General features: G+C 38.0%; 1 protein-coding gene across 4 annotated transcripts in view; it reads right to left on the bottom strand.

Moving 5' to 3' along the window:
• Positions 1 to 4,214: 4,214 nt before the first annotated feature.
• LOC131236972 (callose synthase 9) overlaps positions 4,215 to 21,930 on the bottom strand; it is a 181,408-nt gene continuing 163,692 nt past the window's right edge. For all 4 annotated transcript variants that reach the window (XM_058234558.1, XM_058234560.1, XM_058234561.1 and 1 more), the window contains 8 exons: positions 18,112 to 18,225; positions 17,934 to 18,022; positions 17,681 to 17,839; positions 17,494 to 17,596; positions 16,578 to 16,697; positions 13,111 to 13,161; positions 12,826 to 13,008; positions 4,215 to 4,544 (listed from right to left, as the gene is read on the bottom strand). In XM_058234558.1, the coding sequence (XP_058090541.1) occupies positions 4,308 to 4,544; positions 12,826 to 13,008; positions 13,111 to 13,161; positions 16,578 to 16,697; positions 17,494 to 17,596; positions 17,681 to 17,839; positions 17,934 to 18,022; positions 18,112 to 18,225 (1,056 nt within the window). In that variant the 3' untranslated portion in view covers positions 4,215 to 4,307. The remainder of the gene's footprint in view (positions 4,545 to 12,825; positions 13,009 to 13,110; positions 13,162 to 16,577; positions 16,698 to 17,493; positions 17,597 to 17,680; positions 17,840 to 17,933; positions 18,023 to 18,111; positions 18,226 to 21,930) is intronic.

Here is a 21,930-nt window from a genome sequence, read left to right as displayed (position 1 = left end):
CGCAAGTTGCTGAAGAGAGGCATAGGAGAGATCAAAGAGAGAAGCTGATAAGTAGGTTGTTTACTGAACCTATCTTCTTAGTAAATAGAAACTAAGATAAGTTGCTCATGGCATAAGTAACTTATCTTAAGCAACTTATGATCCAAACGACCCCTTAGAATATACTTTTATCATCTCACCCAGTGGCAGACACATCCCTTTAAGATGATAGGGAAGCTGTGAGAAGACAGATCCCTTTAAGATGATAGGGAAGCTGAACTATATCTCCTGCCTCCGAGTAGAAATGTTTTCCCCTACATGGTGGGACCCACGTACCTTCCCACTCCCGCTCTGGCGCTCTCAATGGAGAAGGCAATCCCCTCATTTGACTTTAATCGCCAAACAGGCGATCGACTTCCAAAAACATTAGAGGCCCTGTAGAGGGAGGGAGGATTTTCTGACCAGAGACGCCATACTAACCAGTTACAACCCTCCAGATGTTGTTCTCTTCTACCCTAAATCTCCATGCCCACTTTCTCAGCAACATGATATTAAGAATCTCTAGGCGCCTGATACTTGCACCTCCTTCCCTCTGGGTGGCCCATAGCTTAGGTGTTTTAGACCATGCATGTAACAGGTGTTGTGGACGATTTTGGTCCACCTGGTCGCCCTTGATGATCATGTATTCCTGAACAAAATGAGACTGGACCTCGAGGATATGTAGATCAAATTGAGACTTTGGACTATACGAGCTGGAAATGTAATTCCCAAAAAAATTAAGAATTGGACCAGAAGATTTCCAGCTGGTCTCATCATATGTGCATATGATTTCATGATAGGAATGAATATCTATTGTTAAAGTGGAAGCTTCTGTTTTTACAGAGAGCAGAATATGCAGTAGTTTAAAATCCCTCGGTGTCTGGTAGAGGGACCAATACTGGGAATTTCAGTATGCTATGGGATAGCTGAACCATGTCTTCCTGTGATTTTAACAATTAAAAGAAAAAAGAAAAAAGAAAAAAAAACCAATCCAAAGGTACACAATCCAACTGCCAGATGGCAGTGGTTGGGGGAGCAACATCAATTGCTGCGTTATAGTGGAAACCTGATGTGACGGCAGCAGACAGTTCTTGATATGGTGCACTGAACTGGAATTGAATAAGGCAATGGCTGAGAGTTGGGCTGTCAGTGGGGTGGATCCCACCGCAGATCAGCCCTCCTGAAAAGATTTAGGGTCGGATCAGATGATCATTTCCACCATGTATGAAATGTTTTGGATTCTATATTCCTCCAATTCAAGGTATCGCATGCAGGAGGAGAAATGCAATAATGTTACTCGTACAATAGATATCTCTTTATCCAAACTCATTACCCATTTGTATAAAGAGCATTTCATACCAAAAGAATTCAATTATGCAATGGTTACAATTTCCTTTTAATTCGCTACGCAAGAAATGCCCTGAATTCCTTTCTTTGGGAATCTAATATATTCGATGTAATTCAGACGGGGGAGAATTGTAATCGTATTACTTTGTGATTTGATTTACCATGCAAATATCTTTTCCAGACTTGGTCCCAAAATTCCGCTAAAAAGATTCTTAAGTTTATTAAGAAGAGGCCAGTTCCTTTACCACATGGTAGAATACGCTTATCCTACAACACTTATTTAAGCCTCGTACCATTATGATAGGATGTAACAAACATCCCACATTAAAAAATAATTAAGGCCTATCCGAGCATCAGGTAGGCCAGACTAACCGTACAAGAAAACCTACAAATTCACTAGGGAATCTGCCTAATTTCTAATGCTTCCCACTTTCATGATGGCTTGTCTATGAGGGACAGGTTGGATGCCATACATTAATGGGCCCCCATAAAGAGTTGTAGAATATGCTTTTCCTACAACGTTGTAAAGTTGCCGGCCTAAGCAAGTAGTACACAAGCGTGCAAAAAGTATCGCACCATTCATGGCAACGAATGGGTTTCCCAATGCAGATTCCAAATAGGGATCCAGTTCACTTTCCGGAAAGTTTGCAGAAAAATAATTCCCTCCCCCCCCCCCCCTTTTTTTATTTTTATTTTTAATTTTAATTATGAAAATTATTTTGTAACACCGGCTCCTCCGGTAAGATATTGTCCGCTTTGGCTGGCACAATGTCTACCTTCACGGCTTTGTTATCGCAGGTGGAAGCGGTTAGCGAACCACCCGCAAGACACTTTTTATCCTTAAGGTCGAAGCCTCACATATAGCCCATATATTTAGGCATTCCTTTTCCGATGTGGGACAGGCGCACGCTCGGTTGGGCATTGTGTGGTCTATATGTGGGGATTCGATCTTAAGGGGAAGACGCGTTTTGTGAGTGGTTCGCTAACCGCTTCCATCTGCGAGAATAAAGCCGTGACGGTGGATATTGTGCCAGCCAAAGCGGACAATATCTTATCGGAAGGGCCGGGGTGTTACATATTTAAAGGGGTTTCTGCCAATTTGTTGAATAGTTTGGCCAAGAGGAATCCTATTCGAAGGTGAATTTGAATTCTGCCAACAAATGTAGGACAAAGAAAAAAAGAGAAAAAAGAGAGACCTCATGCTCACCTTAGGAAAAATGTGGAGGCTGCTTGGTTCTTCATAAACTCATGCAGAAGAATAGGCTTACATGTCACTCCATGAAAATGTGATCCCACAAAAATCAGTCAGATCCAAAACTCCGCCATCCAGCGACAACCATAAAATCAGTGGTCCAGTGGAGTTTTGGAATGGTCTGACTTTTGGCCGTCCGTTCATCTAGGTTGGGTGCACATGACGATGGGGATAGATCCCATATGGACAATAAGGTGGGGCCCACACAAACCTACAGTAGTTGCCCCTCCACTGTTCGCAGTGGTGTGGCCCACCTAAGTCATTGATCAAGCTGATTGTTTGGGCCCTGGCATCAACCAGCACAACTGATGCATGAGTTGGGTGCCTGAACCACATCATGGTGGACCCCACACAGCTCGACATTACATAAGCTATGGTAGAGTACCGGCTCTCCCAAATGAAATCTTCCGAAGAAACATGCAAGCGACCTCTTCAATGATTTAAAACATTTCCACTTGCTCACAAACAAGGTTTAATAGAAAGATTGTATCATGATCCGGCAACAAAAGTGTTATGAAACCCAAAAAAAACAGGAAATGTGCAGTCAATGGGAAATGATGACTGATTTTTAACTGATAAAAAGCATAACATAATGCTCTTTACTGTTGAGAAATGGCTTCGATTGTAAATGGCTGTTGCTATTTTCATTACAAAGTACCTATTATTGTGAAAATATTGGCCATCATTTAACTGGCTTTTAACCTAAAAGTGACTAATCCATGTTAACAGCCATTATTAATGTTTATGGTGTTTTTATTTTATTTATTAACAACTAAGGAGGTGATCATCTCAACCACTGGTTATATCATCACTACCATGACCTTGGCATAAATTTGATGCCGGTTGCCAATCTTACGTCTACCCTCCTTTCTCTGGGCTGAGGATTGGCTATGAGAGCACAAAACTCCCCAATGCACAATGTAATAGACTATTATATAGGTTGATTACAATCAAGCACAATCTATTACATGGGTTAATTACAATCAATGAGTTCTCAAATGCTTACATCCAGTGTCCACTAAGATACACATTCAAATACCAATCAAAGCAATTGCAATGTGATCTAGTGCGTAATCAAGAACTTGCCATGCTTTGATGGTCAATGGACTGATCTGCGAACTTATTTCTGATAACAGCTATATGAAATCCGTGCAAATCAGTTCCAACTGCCAGCTCATACTCGTTTGTACTGATTTAACATGAGTTTGAACAGTTTTTGTGATGTCAAGTGGATAGAAACAAATCAAACTGCTGAGAGTTAGTTCCATCCAACCCAGTTGAATCAAATGGTCCCATCGAGTCCTGTCTGATGTCTTAAAATTTTGAAAATAATAATAATATTAGGGTGGTTTTCCAGGTTGCAAGGAAAAAGAAATCCCCACACAAGATACTATACACTGCCCCTTTTCTATCTTTTCTTTTTGAGTACCTAAGCTGCATTTTGGTGGGCCCTGAGCAGATCTGTTCAAAAGAATTTTTTAACAAAAGACAGACCATTCATATCATTAAACAAGTGATAATAATCTCAGAATGATTTTCAAGGATTACCAATATCTATGCATGATGCCATTTAAGCAAAAAAAGTAAAAACAAAAAAGAAAAAAAGGGAGCAGGCCTTGAAGATAATGAAACTAAAATACGATCAAAGAGTTGGCCACAGCCTAAATGATAATTACAAGGCAAAGGAATATCAAAGTCCAGTGTTGGGATTGTTTCCAGCAAGGATGAGAGAGATCTCCAACCCTCTGCTGAACGCCTGGTTGAATAAGAGGCGTGTTTGGAAAGTTGACACGAAGGGGAACCACGAAAAGATGGCGATGGGTATGAAAATGACGATTCCCATTCCAGCATCGTATAACCGAGCAATTGAACGGACAGATTTCCACAAACCCATCTTCTTCACCAAAGGCTTCCAAGCTGCAGCTATCTGCATCATGTAAGATCAATCTCTGTTAGTGAGAACCCATGAAAAGGTTAAAACTATGTCATTTTCAGCTTAAACTTGCTACCTGATTGAAATGTCTCAAGGGGCAATAAGTTCTGGAAGAACATCCTTGGGGTAAGTTCCCCAGGCTAGAATATCCTATCCTTCTCGATCAGTGGCTTACAAAAAAAAAAAAACCATGATCTGGAGAAACGGCTGGACATTGGAAGTTACTTTAGGCTTCCAATATCAAACCGAGCTTCACGCATTGGATTCCATCAGTTCAGCACTATGGAAAAACGAACTGTGACTCATAAAGACATGCATCATGAACCTATAGTTGCAAGAAGCGCGAAGTGAAGCTGCAATAAATGTGTGCAGGAGTGGGGAAGCATCTCTTTCAAAATGTAAACAAGAATAAATAGGTGGGAAGCAGGAGTGAGAACGAGAGCCCAAAGCAGTGATTCAGAATGGGAGCAGCACCTAGTTAGAAGGATCCTACAACTAGGCATGAACCTATAATTTCTTTAACTGAAATGCCTGTGGTTTAACAAACCATGTACTATTTTGGGTTTACTTGGGTTGTAACTTATCATAGATGTTTGCATTTTACACAAACATAAGTACAAAAAACAAATTCTTTTTTTAAAAAAATTTATTGGCACATTATAATATTTGATGATAAATTGAATTATATAACAAAATAGTGTAAGTCAATAGGAATTAGAGATTATTAGCAATATGGAACACTAGTTGGTTGGTTGATTTTATTTTATTTTATTTTTTATATTTGTAGTAAATGATGGAGAAGAGGAGGAAAGGAAGAAAAGTGAGAGGAAAAGGGAAAGGAAAAGGAAAAAGGAGATGAGAGAGAGCTTAGAATGCTTTAAGTAGGGCGATCACTTGATACAAGAAAATTACAATTATACCCCCTGTAACTAAAATATAAAATAAACCATGGTTTATGGGCCTAAAGATTACAGCCCGAGCATATGACAAAGGCCTCCAAAAATACGAGGACCACAAGAGTGACCATGGGACCACATGTGTGGCCAAGGACACTCCCTCTCAAGTTGGAGCATATGTATCATGGATGCCTAGCTTGACAAAGTATCTAGCAACTTTTCGTTGATGAAGTGACAGTCGACTTCAGTGTACTTGGTTCTGTCGTGATAGATTGGATTGTTGGCGATGTGAGATGCTGCTTGATTATAACAGTACAATCTCATAGAAGCATCTACTACGAATCCGAGCTCACACATTAATGTCTTCGGCTAAACAAGTTCACATGTTGCATGGGCTATACCCTGTACTCTGCTTCTGCTCTGGACAAAGCGATAATATTTTGTTTCTTGCTTTTCCATGTAACTAGATTTCCTCCTATGTGTACAATCATCTATACTCAACTTTGGATTAGTATCCATATGAGTTTCAACTGGCTTAGCCCCCAATACACCTGTCTCTTCTAATAAATCCATCACATACTTCTGCTGTGACTACTTAATTCCCATCTTTGACCTTACTACATCAATACCAGAAAGTATCGAAGGCAATCTAAATCCTTTGTGCAAAAGTGAAAGTGTTGCTGCAAGAACTTTTTTAACTCAGAAATACTTGTACTATCACTGCCAGTGACAATGATATCATCCACGCATACAACTAACATGACAGTACATGTCTTGCTCTATCGAACAAAAACCGAATGATCTGTCTGACTATGTTTCATCCCAAACTGAAGCACCGCCTTACTAAATATGTTGAACCAAACACGGGGAGATTGTTTTAATCCATAAATTGATTTCTTTAGATGACAGATTTTATCTAACTTCCCTTGAGCAACAAAGCTGGATGGTTGCTCCATATACCTCTTCAAGTAGATCCCTATGAAGAAAGGTGTTCTTCACATCAAGTTGGAACAAATGCCAGTCTAAATTTGCAGCAATAGAGAGATCATCACATGTACAGAATGAAGCTTGGCCATAGTAGAGAAGATCTCATTGTAGTCAACCCTTAGGAGTCTTGAGTGTATCCCTTTGCAAGCAATCGAGCCTTTAAATGATCCACCGACCCATCGGGATTGTACTTGACGATATATACCCATTTGTGCCCTACTGCATGTTTTTTTTTTTTTTTTGCAAGCAGCTCAACTAAAGTCCAAATTTGATTTTGATGAAGTGCAACCAACTTTTCTTGCATAGGTCACTTCCACCCATCACTATTAAGAGCCTCCTGGAAAGAGCGAGGAATAGACATAGAAGACAAAGGCATAACAAATTAGCAAAAAGGAGAAGCCATCAAAGGAAACAAAATTAGAGATAGGATGTTGGGTACAAGAACATATATCCTTATGGAGAGTAATGGGCATATTGCCTTTCATTAGACAATACTGGTGAACCCCTAAGACTGATCTTCAGATGGGGTGGCAGGATTGATAGAGGACACGTTGGAATGCACTTCATTGGCTCTCTTGGAACGTCTGGAGTAGACCAGCAGCAGTGGCAAATCTGAACGTTGCATAGGAACTCATTCTAGGGATGAAGTTGTGTCTGGCACCGTAGAAAGAGTGATAGAACCTTTTGCAAGTTGTAATAATCTTCCTCCCTCAAAAAAAATAAAATAAAAATGAAGTATTTAAAAAAATGTGACATCAACTAACACATATCGTTTACGAGTGACTGGATTATAACATTTTTAAACCTGCTAAATATAAGAATATCCTAGAAAAACACACTTTATAACCTTAGGTTCAAATCAGTGTTTCAAATAGCGCCCGTAGCATAGCGGTAGCATACGCTACGTAGCGTAGCGTGGCCGTAGCGCTACGTAGCGTCCCAAATAGCGTAAATCCCCTGTAGCGCACGCTACAAGGGTCGTAGCGTACGCTACAGCTACGTAGCGCGTAGCGTCCGTAGCGTAAGCTACAATCTATTTTTTTACTATTTTAGTTTTTTTATTATTTTTTCACGTTTTCTTTATTTCTAATGTTGAGCAATGTGACACTTGTATTGTACTTGATACTTTTAACCCATGGGATTTTTATTTCTTTTCATAATTGTGACTTGTGGTTTCAATTAGACATTATTAATTAAAGTGGTTTACTTAGGAAGTTGTTGATGTGATAATTATTTGATTTAGCTTATATATGTGGATTGGCTTTTGATAAATGATAACTAATAACTTTTTTTAACATGCTTATAATTGATAAAATGAATCATCTTTTAGGCATTTTTATATTTTTTTTTCCCTTTTTTTCCACTATTTATTATATTTATCCTATTTTTAAATTAAAAAATAGAAATATCGTGTAGCTTACGCTACACGCTACGTATTTACGCTACACGCTATAGAGGGCTGAGCACTACGCATCACGCTACCGCTATTTAAAACACTGGTTCAAATTTATCAGAAATATGGTCCAATCGATGTACAACTTTAAGAGTTGAAAAGGGTTGACATTGGGGGTATATGACCAAAAAAAAAAGGAGTTTTACTACCTAAGACTGATGAAGGCATCCGGTTTATGAGATAACATGCAGTCAAAATTGCATCACTCCAAAAACTTTTCGGAACCTTCACATTTAATAACAATGCCTTAGCAACCTCAAGTAAATAACGAATTTTACGCTCCGCAAATCTATTTTGCTGTGGTGTGTGTGCACATGATGTGGTTAGAGTAATAAAGTCCCTTGATATACATTGATACACCACACTCAACCATTCACTCTAAAAGCTTAAGCTGTCAAAGTGTGGTGTATCAATGTATATCAAGGGACTTTATCACTTCAACACCGCCCCGCACGTGCGGGGTGAGAACTCTGCACGGGAACATACTGACAAGGGTGGAGGGACACTCACACCATAGGCCGGGCTTAATTTCCCGGTCCCTAGGCCGGACCTGATTTTCTTGAACCCTCGTGGGAGAATAATATATTAGCGAGGCATATTTACAGCTCTTGAGATTCGAACATAGTACCTTCCGCTCTGATACCATGTCAAACAACCATTTAGTCCAGAAGCTTAAGCTGTCAGAGTGTGGTGTATCAATGTATATCAAGGAACTTTATTACTCTAACATCCCCCCGCACGTGCGAGGTGGGAACTCCGCACGGGAACATATTGACGAAGGTAGAGGGACACTCACACCATAAATAGGCCGGGCTTAATTTCCCGGTCCCTGGGCCGGACCTGATTTTCCTGACCCCGTGTGGGAGAATAATATATTAGTGAGGCATATTTGCTGCTCTCGAGATTTGAACATAGGACCTTTCGCTATGATACCATGTCAAACAACAATTCACTCTAAAAGCTCAAGTTGTCAAAGTGTGCTGTATCGATGTATATCAAGGGACTTTATCACTTCAACAGATGTTTGATGAATGATGCCATGAGATAAAATACAGGAACAAAAATAATTCGATGTATATTCCTTGGTATTATTGGAATTTTGTAAAACACTTAAATACCTCAAAACAGTCTTTCATTTAAATAACCATGTCATTCTAGATCAATCATCCACAAAGATAACAAAGTACTTCAAATAAGATAAACTAGAAACATGAACTGGACCCCAAACATATGAATGCATCTAGTAAAAAGGTTTATCACTTACTTTATCCTCACGTGAAAGAAAAGACACCTTATGATGCTTGCTTTACTCGCAAGCTTAACACTTTAGCCTAGACACATACGACAGAGACGAGACAAGACTCTTCAAACTATTTAAAGATGGGTGACTAAGCTTGGAATGCCATTGATGAGGAGAGACGTTGGTCTATGTTGCAACTTGCAACTCCGGTCCCTATTATTCCATGATCAATGTAATATAATCCATTTAATTCATGTCCTCCATCAATCATCCTCCCTGTCTTTAGATTTTGAAAGTCATAATAGGAATGATTAAATTTGACAAAACAATCTAGGGCTTTGGTTAGTTTACTGACAGATAATAACCAGGAAATTTAGGAATATACAAAACTGAAAATAATGAGAGATCTGGAGTAGGATAGACTATACCCATCCTAGATACCTTGAGTTGTTGTACCATCATCTAATGTCATAGTAGAGATGGATGAGGACTGGACTAACTAACACAACATACTATGCTTACTGGGGATGTGATCAGAAATGCCAGAATCAATAATCTAAGGGACACTCTCAAAAGATGTAAACAAACTGCACCTAACTGGGTAAAAGTAGCTATAGAGGAAGAGGCATGGGTGGAGTGATCTCTCAGATGCTTGGCATATTCTTCTTTGGACATAATAACTGTGTCACTTGAACTCAGATCAATAGGAGTGGTGGACTTGGATACGTACCCTTAGAACCATCAACGAATGAGCGGACTTGATTTGCCCAAGTTGGCTTTCCCACTAGGTCCTAACATGTATCAACTGTATGATTGTTGAGGCCACGGTGTGTGAAATATCGATTGTCATGACCACGACCATGACCACAACTAGAATCTATACCACGATCACCCCAAGTATTCTTGCCTCCGACATAACCTCCCCTTGAGTCTCTACCTCCGAACCGACCATTACGACCACAACCGCCACGGCTCCCCCCAGTTACCTCTACCAGATGCAGAGATAAATGCAGACCAATCAGATGATGATGAACCCTGTGTGGTCATACTAACTATATGTTGAACTTTGGCGAAAGCCTCTACAATTGATGGGATCTCACTTCCCCCAAGAATTTGAATTCTCATGGGTTCGAACTCGGGTCGTGTTTGAAGCATCGGTGTCGGTACAAATTTCGCTAGCCTAGGATATGGAAACGAGATCGATATCAATGATAATAAAAAATTCATGGAAACATTACGAAATGGTGAAATGTTTTAGTGAAACTTCAGAAGATGCTAAAATACACATTTGCATATTTATGAATAAAAATTTGCAAAAAAGAAGGCATGCATAATAAGTTTCCATTTAATGGGGGCCTAAAAGCATGTGCTGTCATAAGAAACCAGTTCATTCATCCCATCCATCCCATCTACCCATCCAACCATCAATCTAATCATCCAACCTTCTATCCAAACATCCATTAATATTTTAGAACATCAACAACACGATATTTCACCGAGAAATCATCAACAACTGGAAAGAAAATGAAAGATTGTGGTCTCGATATTGCCCATGTTGCGATAACAATAATATCGCGATATGATCGATTTTATCGTCAACAATTTGAACAATGCATACAACCATGCGCCCATTAAAAAAGTGAAATGCAAATTTTTTTAACAAACAAAATTTTGGCGATATCAATACTTAGTGATACTATTGAAATATCATCGATACACCGGCGATACAAGTGACACACGGAATTTACACAGTCGAAAATATTAGTAATATTGATACATTGGCAATACAAGCGACACCTTGGAATTTACATAGTAAAAAAATATTGGCGATACATTAGCAATATCAATACATTGGCAATAGTTAGCGATACATCGCCGATAACTAGAATTTCTGAAACTACCAGTGTTATCGGTATCCCTTCTAGTGTTATTGGTATCGCTGATCTAAAGTTACGAATAATATCAGGGGTACTTTGAAAAATGGGTTGAAGGCCAGAGAACGAATTCCCCCCTCTGCCTTCGCATAGTCTTAATGTTTCTTGACATTGATCGATATACATTCGATTCTTCCCACATACGCCATAGGGCAAGATCGTAGTACTCTTTCACTCTTATCTCCTTGTTGGAATGAAAATATGTTTTGTGGAAGCTCATAGGTACGAATTAATTTTTTTCTCACCTGAATACATCTCCTTCAAGTTATCCTAGACTTCTTTGGTAGCCTTGAAGAAGATGACGTTCACACTGATATGTGGCTCCATAATGTTCCACAACAATGCCCTAATTTGCGCATCTTCTGCTACTGAATTATCATAGTCAGTCGTGGTCTCATCAGGTTTGGGTGCAGTTTAACATTTCACCTTTCTTTTTCCCATTAGAAAAACCTCTATAGATGTAGCCCATTGTAGATAGTTTGTTGCATTCAGTTTAGTCGATGTGATCTGTAGAGACATCGACTCCGATGGAGACATAATGTTATTCCATGATTGATTCTTTGTATCCTCTTGACAAAGAGAAGAACTTTGAATACACGCTATAGAAAACTTTCAACTGAATTGGATGTCACACAAGCAATATGACCTTACCTTTCAAATCTAACCATAGATCCAATTGAAGATAAGAGATGGGCCACTTTGACCCATCACACAGGTAGAACAAAAAAAGTGGGCCTTAACGCCCCTTTGTCGAACATGAGTATACCCACCAAGCAGTGGTACAAGGAGGGAAAGGGATTAGGTTAGGTCAGCCCCAAGCACGTTAGGGTTTCCTACAAAGAAGAGACATAAAAAGAAAGAGGATAGAGTGGGGGTTATTGGATCACCTACTCTCTAGATACCATGTAGTCGATGATGGAGAAAAGAGAAGAAAAAAAGTGAGAGGAAATGAAAAGGAGAGGAGAGAGCTTAGCATGATCCTCATGCCCTCACATCTCTTTTAGTTTAATTAGGGTGATCACTTAATACAAGAAAATTACAATTATACCCCTTGGACTAAAAATAAACCATGACTTATGGGCCTAAAGACTAGCTGAAGCAAAGCCCAACACAAACCCAAACATATGAGGGTCACATGAGTGACTGTGGGACCACACGTGTGGCAAGGGTGGTCCACATGTGTGGTTATAATGCATATTTTCAGAAAAATTGTCACAAGAGGGAAAACATGTATTTGAAAATGTTAGCAATTATGAAAGCCAAGGAAGCAGGAGTGGGAGCGTGAGCCTGAAGAGCAAATTCAAAGTGGGAGCAGCAGCTTTCGCTGAATATTCATGCAAGCAAAGGATGCTGGAGAAAGACGACAAGATGTTCTTCAAATTTCTCAAACATTTAACAATTTGGCACTTTCATAATATGACTCCCTAAGGAAAACACAAAAAAAAAAAAAAAAGAAAAAAAAGAAAAAAAAAAAAAAAAGAAAAAAAAGAAGAAGAAAAAAGGAAGTGATCTTACAAGAGAGGTCACTTCATGTATGCATTTCAGATCACCTCACCTATTACGTTTACTGTTAAGACATTTTGAATTGACAAACAATTTTCATGACAGATTGAACCACAATCCTGTTAAGCCACTACCTTGGATTTTTATTTTTTAGACAGTGACATCTGGTTTGAGGTCTGCTGAAAAATGTAGCTGACATGTAATGGGGATGAGAAGGCTTTTTCCTTTTTGTTGGGGGGGTGAAGGGATCCAAAGTACTTACAGAGAGAATTGCCCATCCAGTTGGCACAAATGCTAAGATGCACGCAAAGATGTCAGGCAGGGAAAGATCTGTTACTATGACTGCAACAACTATACCAGCCAATGCCAACATGAAGGAGACGCCTTGGATAAAGCGCAACACCAACTGGAAATTTACAGATGCCTTTTGGCTAAAGGTGAAGACCTGAAAATCAACAAGCATGAAGGAAAATAAATCTAAAAATCAAGAAAAGTTTTATGTTAAAAAGTTTGCAAATTGGCAACGACCATGAACTTGTCTACCTACCTTGAAAAGAATGATCAACACTGCTAGCACGATCCAAGAAAGGCCATACACCTGCAGTAAAAAAAAAGGGGGAATTTGTGTTCAAAAGTAATTTTCATAATTCCACGTCACTGCACATCAATTTATTCCGAGCCTGGTACAGGATGAGATACAATATAATAGTTCTTTCCAAAGGGTGAATAATTTAATAAGTTATTGCATGCCATAAATGTTTTCTTTGCACTTGAATTTGACGTGGATGGACTGTGAGAAGGGATGGTGAATCATATCCTTTTTCTTGTTCAATTTGGTGCGTCTTTGATTTCTTATTTGTTTTTGGATGTTCAAGGTGATATGACAAGCGCCTGTTTCAAAGTTTGTGGAAGCATGGCTAGCAGTCTGCTTTTGAGTCTGATTATTTGGGAGGTTTGTTTGGACTTCTTTTCTTACAACTAAAGCAATTTTGAGGGGAATTTGCTAGGCACACAACAAAAAAGAATTTTCCAAGGTAAGTGACACCAGTGTTCGAAATATCGGTATCACGTTACGTATCGCACCCTTGGCATACAGATATGTGTCGGTTATCGCATGGGATATATCGTTTGTATCGGGTAATTTATCACACTTTTTGGACAATATAGGGAAATATTGGGAAAATGGCTGAATTTTTTAATGAAACTTCAGGACACTGTTTTAAATATCGACGATATGGGCCGATATATCCCACGATATATCTTGTATCCCACCAGTGCGATACAAAACGCACAAGTAGTGCGATATATCCCACATGTTCGATCTAGTGAGCATTTTCGAATTTTGATGCTCTTATTTTCTATAAATTATGTTAAATTAGTGTCAAATTGTTACTTTTTCATGTTCTGCATGAAAAATCATGGATTGGGAGCATCGATTACGAGATTTGAAGGAGATGGGCCGAGTTGCGAAAATTTGAAAAAAAAAAATCAAAATTTCCTAATTACTCGCAAATTGTTTGCAATCCGTGTTCAAACATCACATCAAACATGTCTGTAACCTAATCTAGTGATTCTTCTTTTGCTTTTGAATGTATCGCTTGTGTTTCTACACGTCTTCCTACATTTATAAATTATATGAATAGACATTGAATATACTTGCATCAATTTAGTTAGACAATGCATATATTAGGACCCCATACAAAGAAAACATATTATGTGTACTTGTTTTTTGTAATATTTTAATTTATAAGTGTGTATTGATGTCTTTTTTAACAATCACCGAAGTTTCATCGAAAAATTCAACCAATTTCCCCATGTTTCCAACAACAGCGATACATTACACAATACAACCGATACATCCCATGTGACAACCGATACGTATCCGTATACCAAGAATGCGATACGTAACATGATACCGATATTTCGAACACTGCTTCAGAGATTGTTAAAAAAGACCTCAATACACACTTTTAAATCATAACATCTCAAAAAAGAAGTGCACATAATAGGTTTCCTTTGTATAAGGTCCTAAGCTATGCGTTGTCTGATTAAACTAAAGCAACTATATTCAAATTGAATGCATAACATTTAGAGTGTATGTGATGATCATTTCATCAAACACTCCTAAATACTTCGAAATTAGTCTCAATTGATAGCCAGTTGAAGGGTAATTTTGAAAAAAATAATAATATTTTATTAATTTTTAATTAAAAAATAATTTTTACATTTTAAAAATATACAAGGACTCACAAATCAGTAGATCAACCCTCATGCATGCTTGATTCCATGTTTGGAGTGCAACATTGCAAGGAGTTTGGGAGAAATCCCAATATTCCCCAAATCGGACCACCTACACTAAAATTTCAAAATTAGAGTGTATGTGATGATCATTTCATCAAATACTTCTAAATACTTCGAAATTAGTCTCAATTGACAGCTAATTGAAGGAAAATTTCAAAATAAAAAAAAAATAAAAATCTCAATTGATAGCTGATTGAAGGAAAATTTCAAAATAAAAATAAAAAATAAAAAAATAGAGAACATGGAGAACCAATGGATATTGAAATCAAAGCTCCAACTCCATGATTTTTCATGCAAAACATGAAAAACCAATGGAACCATTTGACACTGATTTAACATAATTTCAACAAAAAAAAAAAGGATCAAAAATTGAAAATGATAGCCGGATCGAATATGTGGGATATATCGGCACTACCTGTGCGTTCTGTCTTGCGCGGGTGAGATACAAGATATATCGTGGGATATATTGGCCGATATTTAAAACATTCGTTGGTACCATAGCATTTGGGACTTAGACCATAACAATGATCATAAAAAGTTATAATGTTATTTCATAACATACATCTTCAATCTCACGAAAGTTATCACAGTAAAATGTATTACTTTTTTTAGATGAGGTTTGCTAAGCCCACATGCATGTTGGTCCCAAGCCCATCCACATGCAAGCACATGTGTGAACACGGCACGTGTGTGAGATCCAAGCTTTCCATCATATGGTACAAACAGTTTAGAGCTTCTGGCTTCTGGCCTAAAAAGCCAGACAGTTTCATTCCTCAGGCAATGTACAAAACAAATGAATGACTGAAACATTCACTTTTCTATCCACCCATTCGCTTTTTATACAAAGGACCACCTGAGTGAAACAGCCTGATTCTTAGCCAAAAATATTTAAATAGTGTGGCCTACCCGAATGGAAACTCTGATCTTGCACCTGCATGCCATATTGGCATGTGTGATAACATGTGGATGGCCAGGGCTTCACAAGTGTGAGGGCTAAGCAAAACCCTTTTACGCATCCATCGTATTCATGAATCATGAATTAAGTTCAGGTTCCGATAAAAAGGAGTGAAGTTTGGGTTTTACCATTGTTTTTAATTTTTTTTTTCTATGTTTCTACTTTTCTATACTATTATTTTTTTCTTTTCTAATAAATTTTTACCCAGACTGACCTAAGTCATGTCTGATTTGTGAAGTCAGGTCATCTTTTTGCGTGGCTAAATGGTTTTGAATTTCTGATCCTTCATTTTCAACCAGTAGTCTTTCAAGTGTAAGAACATCTATGAAAGAGGGAAATGGATGATTACCAAAAAACAAAAAAAAAAAAAAAAAAAAAGAAGAGAAAAAAGAAAAAAGAAGGTAGGAGTAAAATCCTAAATATCACACAAGGTCAACAAGAACCAGGTTAAGTTGAACAAGAACATGAAAATAATCAAGATATCCGATTCTTTTCTTTTTGAAACTTTTTCATGAAAGGCCTTCTCTTTTTGAAACTTTGTAGCCATTATTCAATGAATGTAATGGAAGCCAACCATAGCATGAACAGTTGCAATCAGTTACAGTCTGAACATGCAAATAAAGGACATCATCATCATCATCTAAGCCAAATAAAGGACACAACTGTAAATATTATGATGCACGAACACTTGCATAGCTCATGAAAACATAAGCTGTGAACAAAGTAAGATAACTGCAAGATTGTAAGAAAGTGTCTACCGTTAATGATGTACTTTTTCCAGTTAAATGCAACTTGTACACGACGCCATACTGGAACATCAAAAATCTTGTACAAAGGATTGTCTCCAATATTCTCCCCCTAACTGTACGAATATGTGCCTGTACAGGTGATACTTCACAATCAACAATCAAGTGATCACAAAAGCAACCTGACCACAAGAAGAAAGCATAAAACTAACCCTAGCATGCTCATTCATCAGAACTTTATGATAACATCTAGTGTACCATTAATGAATTCTTATCGATAATTACAATTTCAATTTTAAATGAAAAGGTGAAAAAGCATGGTATACCATGTTTTAAGTTCCATTACAAGTAGTGGCTTTCTGGTCACTAGCATGATGTTTGAGTATCAAAATTAAGTAGATACTAAATTGGTCATGCTTTTATAAGCTTCCAGTTGACGCATTACATAAGCACGCAATATTTATCAAAATTGGTGCTACTTAGATATGGATACATGATGTTGGACAAGGATTTTAAAAAAAAGAAAAAAAGAAGGGTGGTTGTAAAAGGGTATTCAGAAATAGTTGTGGCAATATGTACAAGTTTTGCAATATATACTATACTAGCTCGTATATGTAGCATCAATAGAATCCAAGCGTGATACCTATTATAGCAATAGCATATTGATTGTTATATTCATCAAACTTTTTCTTGGCAACAAACAACCAGATGATGGAAAAAAGTAAAATGCTTGAGAATGTCATTGAAATGATAGAACCACTGGGTGGGCAGCTAAATGTAAGAATGGATATAACAACATTACACAGATCAACCTTCAACTAGAAATAGCGACATATGTAAACATGCATTACTTCTACAGGGGAGCGCAACCATTATAAAATAAACACAATAAAATGTCCTTTCCAATGACTAGGAGCTGAAGCCATACCAGTTCCTCATCCCACCAAGCTTCCCAACTCTCCTCACCCTTAACTCCAATTCCTCCTCTATACAGGAGCCAATTTGTCCACTCCCTGAAATCCTCCACTGTCCTGGATATGACACCCTCTGTTCTGAACCCACAATTCTATAGGATACAAAACAGTTAAAAAGAAAACTAGTAACCAGATACTTACTTTTGCCACTCAAATCCAGATGGGTTGAATATGTAGGGAGCAAAAAGCCAAGAAAGTGCCATAAACCAACTGCTAACAGTTAGAAGAATGTAGGAAATTGCGCCACCTTCATTATACCCATATGCAAGGTATACCACCAACAAGAGCACGACTTCTAATCTACAAAGTAAAAAAATAAATAAATAAATAAAATAAAAAATATAGCTTTGCTTTCAATCCATGCACTTAAGGATCTGGTTGTGAGATTACAAACCCTTTTACAAAATGGCTTCGGGAGTAAAGTCTGTAATTCTCTGAAAATTTTATGTGGCGGACGACAAACCCCCTGCCGGTTGCTTGATACTGAATACAGAATCGGCGAAGTAAAGAAACCGATCAATTTAGATGAGAAGAAAATGTACAAAGAGCATAAAGAGATTGCGAAAACTTGCCCTTGCACCACCATGGAGAATTGTACGACCAAAGTAATGAGTCCTTGTGCCAAGAGAAAATGTGAAAAAGACAGAACACAGCTGAAACTGCATTGTGACAAAACTGACAACAGCCTGCAGCAGAAATTGCTTGATGACTAACTGATATAGTAAGAGAAATCGACGTGAAGTTGCTAATGCAAACATCATTATTAAAAAGGTAAGGTGCAGAGAATCCCATGTTTAGTACAAAAGGCCGGAAATACAAAAACATATAATAAAACTGGCATGAGGAAGGCAGTGTTTTAAAAGGTGATTGAGGCATATGCCCAAGGCACTCAACAACCCATCCCTTGAGCTGCTGTTGACATGGTTTTCTGACTCGGGGACTAGTCCCCACTCATTCGGGCCCAAGACGCTCTCTCTCTCTCATCACTTCCCATCTCCCCCAAAACCCCATTTCAAAAGCTTAAAAAAATTGCCAATCACTCAATTAATCTGTTATCAGAAACCCATTTTGCAGCAGCCCAAAACCATCTTTGAGAACCAACCCTTTTTTCTGTACATTTTCGAGGTTTTCTCACATCTCTCTTCCCCCTATTTCTTCTTCTTCTTGTTTGATTTTGTTCTTTGATCAGAAAAGTTTTTTATTTTTTGGCATATTTCAATCGGGCACCAAGTCGTCGACATTGGAGCAATATTCTTGAGTTCGGGCGAGTCGTGTTGCCTAGGCATGCCCGTGTCAGTCGAGTTGGGCAGCAAATCGCTGATTCACATCCGAGTCACCCTGATTCACCGCTGGAACAGGTGCTCATTGTACTGATCTGACTTATTCATGGCCGTAAACAAGTTGATTTGGACGAGTTGGGTATGTCTCGGACAAGTTGTCAAACCCTAGATTGGTGAGCGACCTTTTCAGGAGGAGTTTCCAAGGCTAGTGGGCATCGCTCTGGATCAGTGTGTAATTGTTGCTCGAAGTTTGTTTTGCCTTGGGAGATGTTGGTGTTTGGTCCCCTCGTAGAAGGAACTTGTCAGATGAGGAAGTGGCAGAGTTCATTTGGCTATTGACGAGGCACTATTGTATAAGACTGTCTCTTGGATTGAGGGATTCAATGTTGTGGTCCAAGGTCAAATCCGTTTGTTTTTGTATTTGGCCTTTTTTACAGGGAGTCGACTCCTTGCTTGCTGGGCATGCGGTGCAATTATAACCCCCACCCCACGGGCTATCGGGAAGGAATAGAGTGCTTACTATAGATAATATGTACATGAGCAATAGTGATACCCAATTGTTGTGTCATGTGCATGAGGGATGCGGAATCGATGAATCACTTGTTCATTCACTGCGCATTTGCTCAGTTGGTGTGGCCGTGTGGGAAGCTTTAGCACTCTTCAACACCCATTGGGTGTTGCCAAGGTCTATCGATGCTCTCTTCCTTGTGTGGCATGCGGTTTAGGGGAGTTGGCGGCGGATTTTTAAGAGGATGAAGATCGATGTCTTAGAGTGGGTTCCAACCATAGTGATTGGTTAGAGATGGCATGGATGGTGTTGTAAGTTGTTGCGTTTTGGCTCTTTTATATATACATATATATAAATATAATATAAGTCAAGAAACCTTTTAAAAAAAGGGCAGCAATGCCTTTCCCATGAAACTAATGTCTTAAGAAATCAATAGAATATGACTTTCTCCATCCAACTTCCATCATCAGATCACTGTCTGACTCGTTGCTGTGACCTACCAGCAGTGGTGAGAAACAACCAAAAACCAACTAAAGAAGATTTGGTCATGCATCTATAACCAATCCTAGATTGTATACATAATTCCAAAAAAGACCCTTTAAGGAATCTCCTCTAAGGATCACGATTTATCAAAGCTGTTTGTAAAATTTCTAGCTCAAGCATTAGTAGGTATTCTATTTCAATTGAAAACGACACTTACAGATATCACGGGGGCACAACATTGAATCACCAGACTACATTTCTAGTATAATTTCCAATAATTTTATCATAATATTCATGTGCAATTAGTTGGGAATCTTGGGATAGGGTATGATGATGATGCCTATTGATGTGCATATCAGGAAGACTTTTTTACCTTTTCGCTTCTGAATTCTGATGGCTGTTGATTTTAACAGCAAAATAATCACACTTTATTTATCATGATTGGACAGATACTGGTTTCAAAAAAACTGTTTCCTTGAAAAATAAGGATCTTATTTAAACATACAACTGATGAGCATGTCTACATAGCTTTGCATCTCTTCAGGTGGCTGAAGAAGAAATAACATTCCTATTTGATTTATACATATACTTGTATCATGCTAGCAAAAGTTGATTACTATACTAGTGTTATAGACCTGCTAATTAATTATGTAACAGAATCATTTGGTGGTTGCTTCCTAGTTCCAATTTGATTAAAACATTTTACTTATAGACAATTGCAAGTGGCTATTGACAAGGCACTATTACATAAGGCTGTCTCCTGGAGTGATGGATTCAATGTTGTGGTCCAAGGTCAAATCCGTTCATTTCTGTATACGGTATTTTTACAGGGAGTTGACTCCTTGCTTGCTGGGCATGTGATGCAGTTATAACCCCCACCCCCCGGGCTATCGAGAAGGAATAGAGTGCTTACTATAGATTGCCAAGGTCTATTGGTGATCTCTTCCTTGTGTGGCATGTGTGTTTTTTGTTGTTGCTTTTTTTTTTTTTTTTTTTAGGGTTTGGGGGGGGGGGGGGGGTGAATTTTTCAAGAGGATGAAGATCGATGTCTTAAAGTGGGTTCCAACCATAGTGATAGGTTAGAAATGGCAGGGACGTCATTGTAAGTTGTGGTGTTCTGGCTTATTTATTTATTTATTTATTTATTTTTAAAATTTTTAAATAAATAAATATATAAGTTGCAATACACCCATGAAACTAATATCTTAAGAAATCAATAGAATATGACTTTCTCCATCCGACTTCCATCATAAGATCACTGTCCAGCTCATTGCTGTGCCTACTAGCAATGGTGAGAAACAACCAAAAACCAACTAAAGAAGATTTTGTCATGCATCTATAACCAATCCTACATTGAATGCATATATATATATATATAAAAGACCCTTTAAGAAATCTCCTCTAAGGATAACAATTTATCAATGCAGTTTGTAAAATTTCTGGCTCAAGCATTGGTCAGTATTCTACTTCAATTGAAAATGACAATTGTAGAAATGGCCAGGGCACAACATTGAAGCACCAGACTAGACATTTCTAGTATAATTTCCAATAATTTTATCATACTATTCATGTGCAATTAGTTGGGAATCTTGGGATAGGGTATGATGATGATGCCTATTGATGTGAATCTCAGGAAGACTTTTTTATTTTTATTTATTTATTTATTTTTTTTCGCTTTTGAATTCTGATGGCTTTTAACAGAAAAAATAATCGCACTGTTATTCATCATGATTGGACAGATACTGGTTTAAAAAAATTGTTTCCTTGAAAATAAGGATCCTATTTAAACATAAAACTGATGAGCATGTCTACATAGCTTTGCATCCTTCAGGTGGTTGAAGAAGAAATAACATTACTATTTGATTTATACATCTGCTTGTATCATGCCAGCAAAAGTTGATTACTATACTAGTGTTATAGAACTGCCAATTAATTATGTAACAAAATCGTTTGGTGGGTGCTTCCAAGTTCCAACTTGATTAAAAAACATTTTACTTATAGGCAGTTGCAAGTTACAAAGTTCTGAAAGATATTAGTCAAAATGGTGGTCATGATATAGAACCTTGATTAGGCTGAATTCAACAATAGAATAGATACACATGTTCAAGAACTAATTCATG

The sequence above is a fragment of the Magnolia sinica genome, chromosome 2 (assembly GCF_029962835.1).
Source record: "Magnolia sinica isolate HGM2019 chromosome 2, MsV1, whole genome shotgun sequence".
Lineage (NCBI taxonomy): Eukaryota > Viridiplantae > Streptophyta > Magnoliopsida > Magnoliales > Magnoliaceae > Magnolia > Magnolia sinica.
Note: the sequence above shows the minus strand (reverse complement) of the source record. Positions and strands in the feature narration are given on the sequence as shown.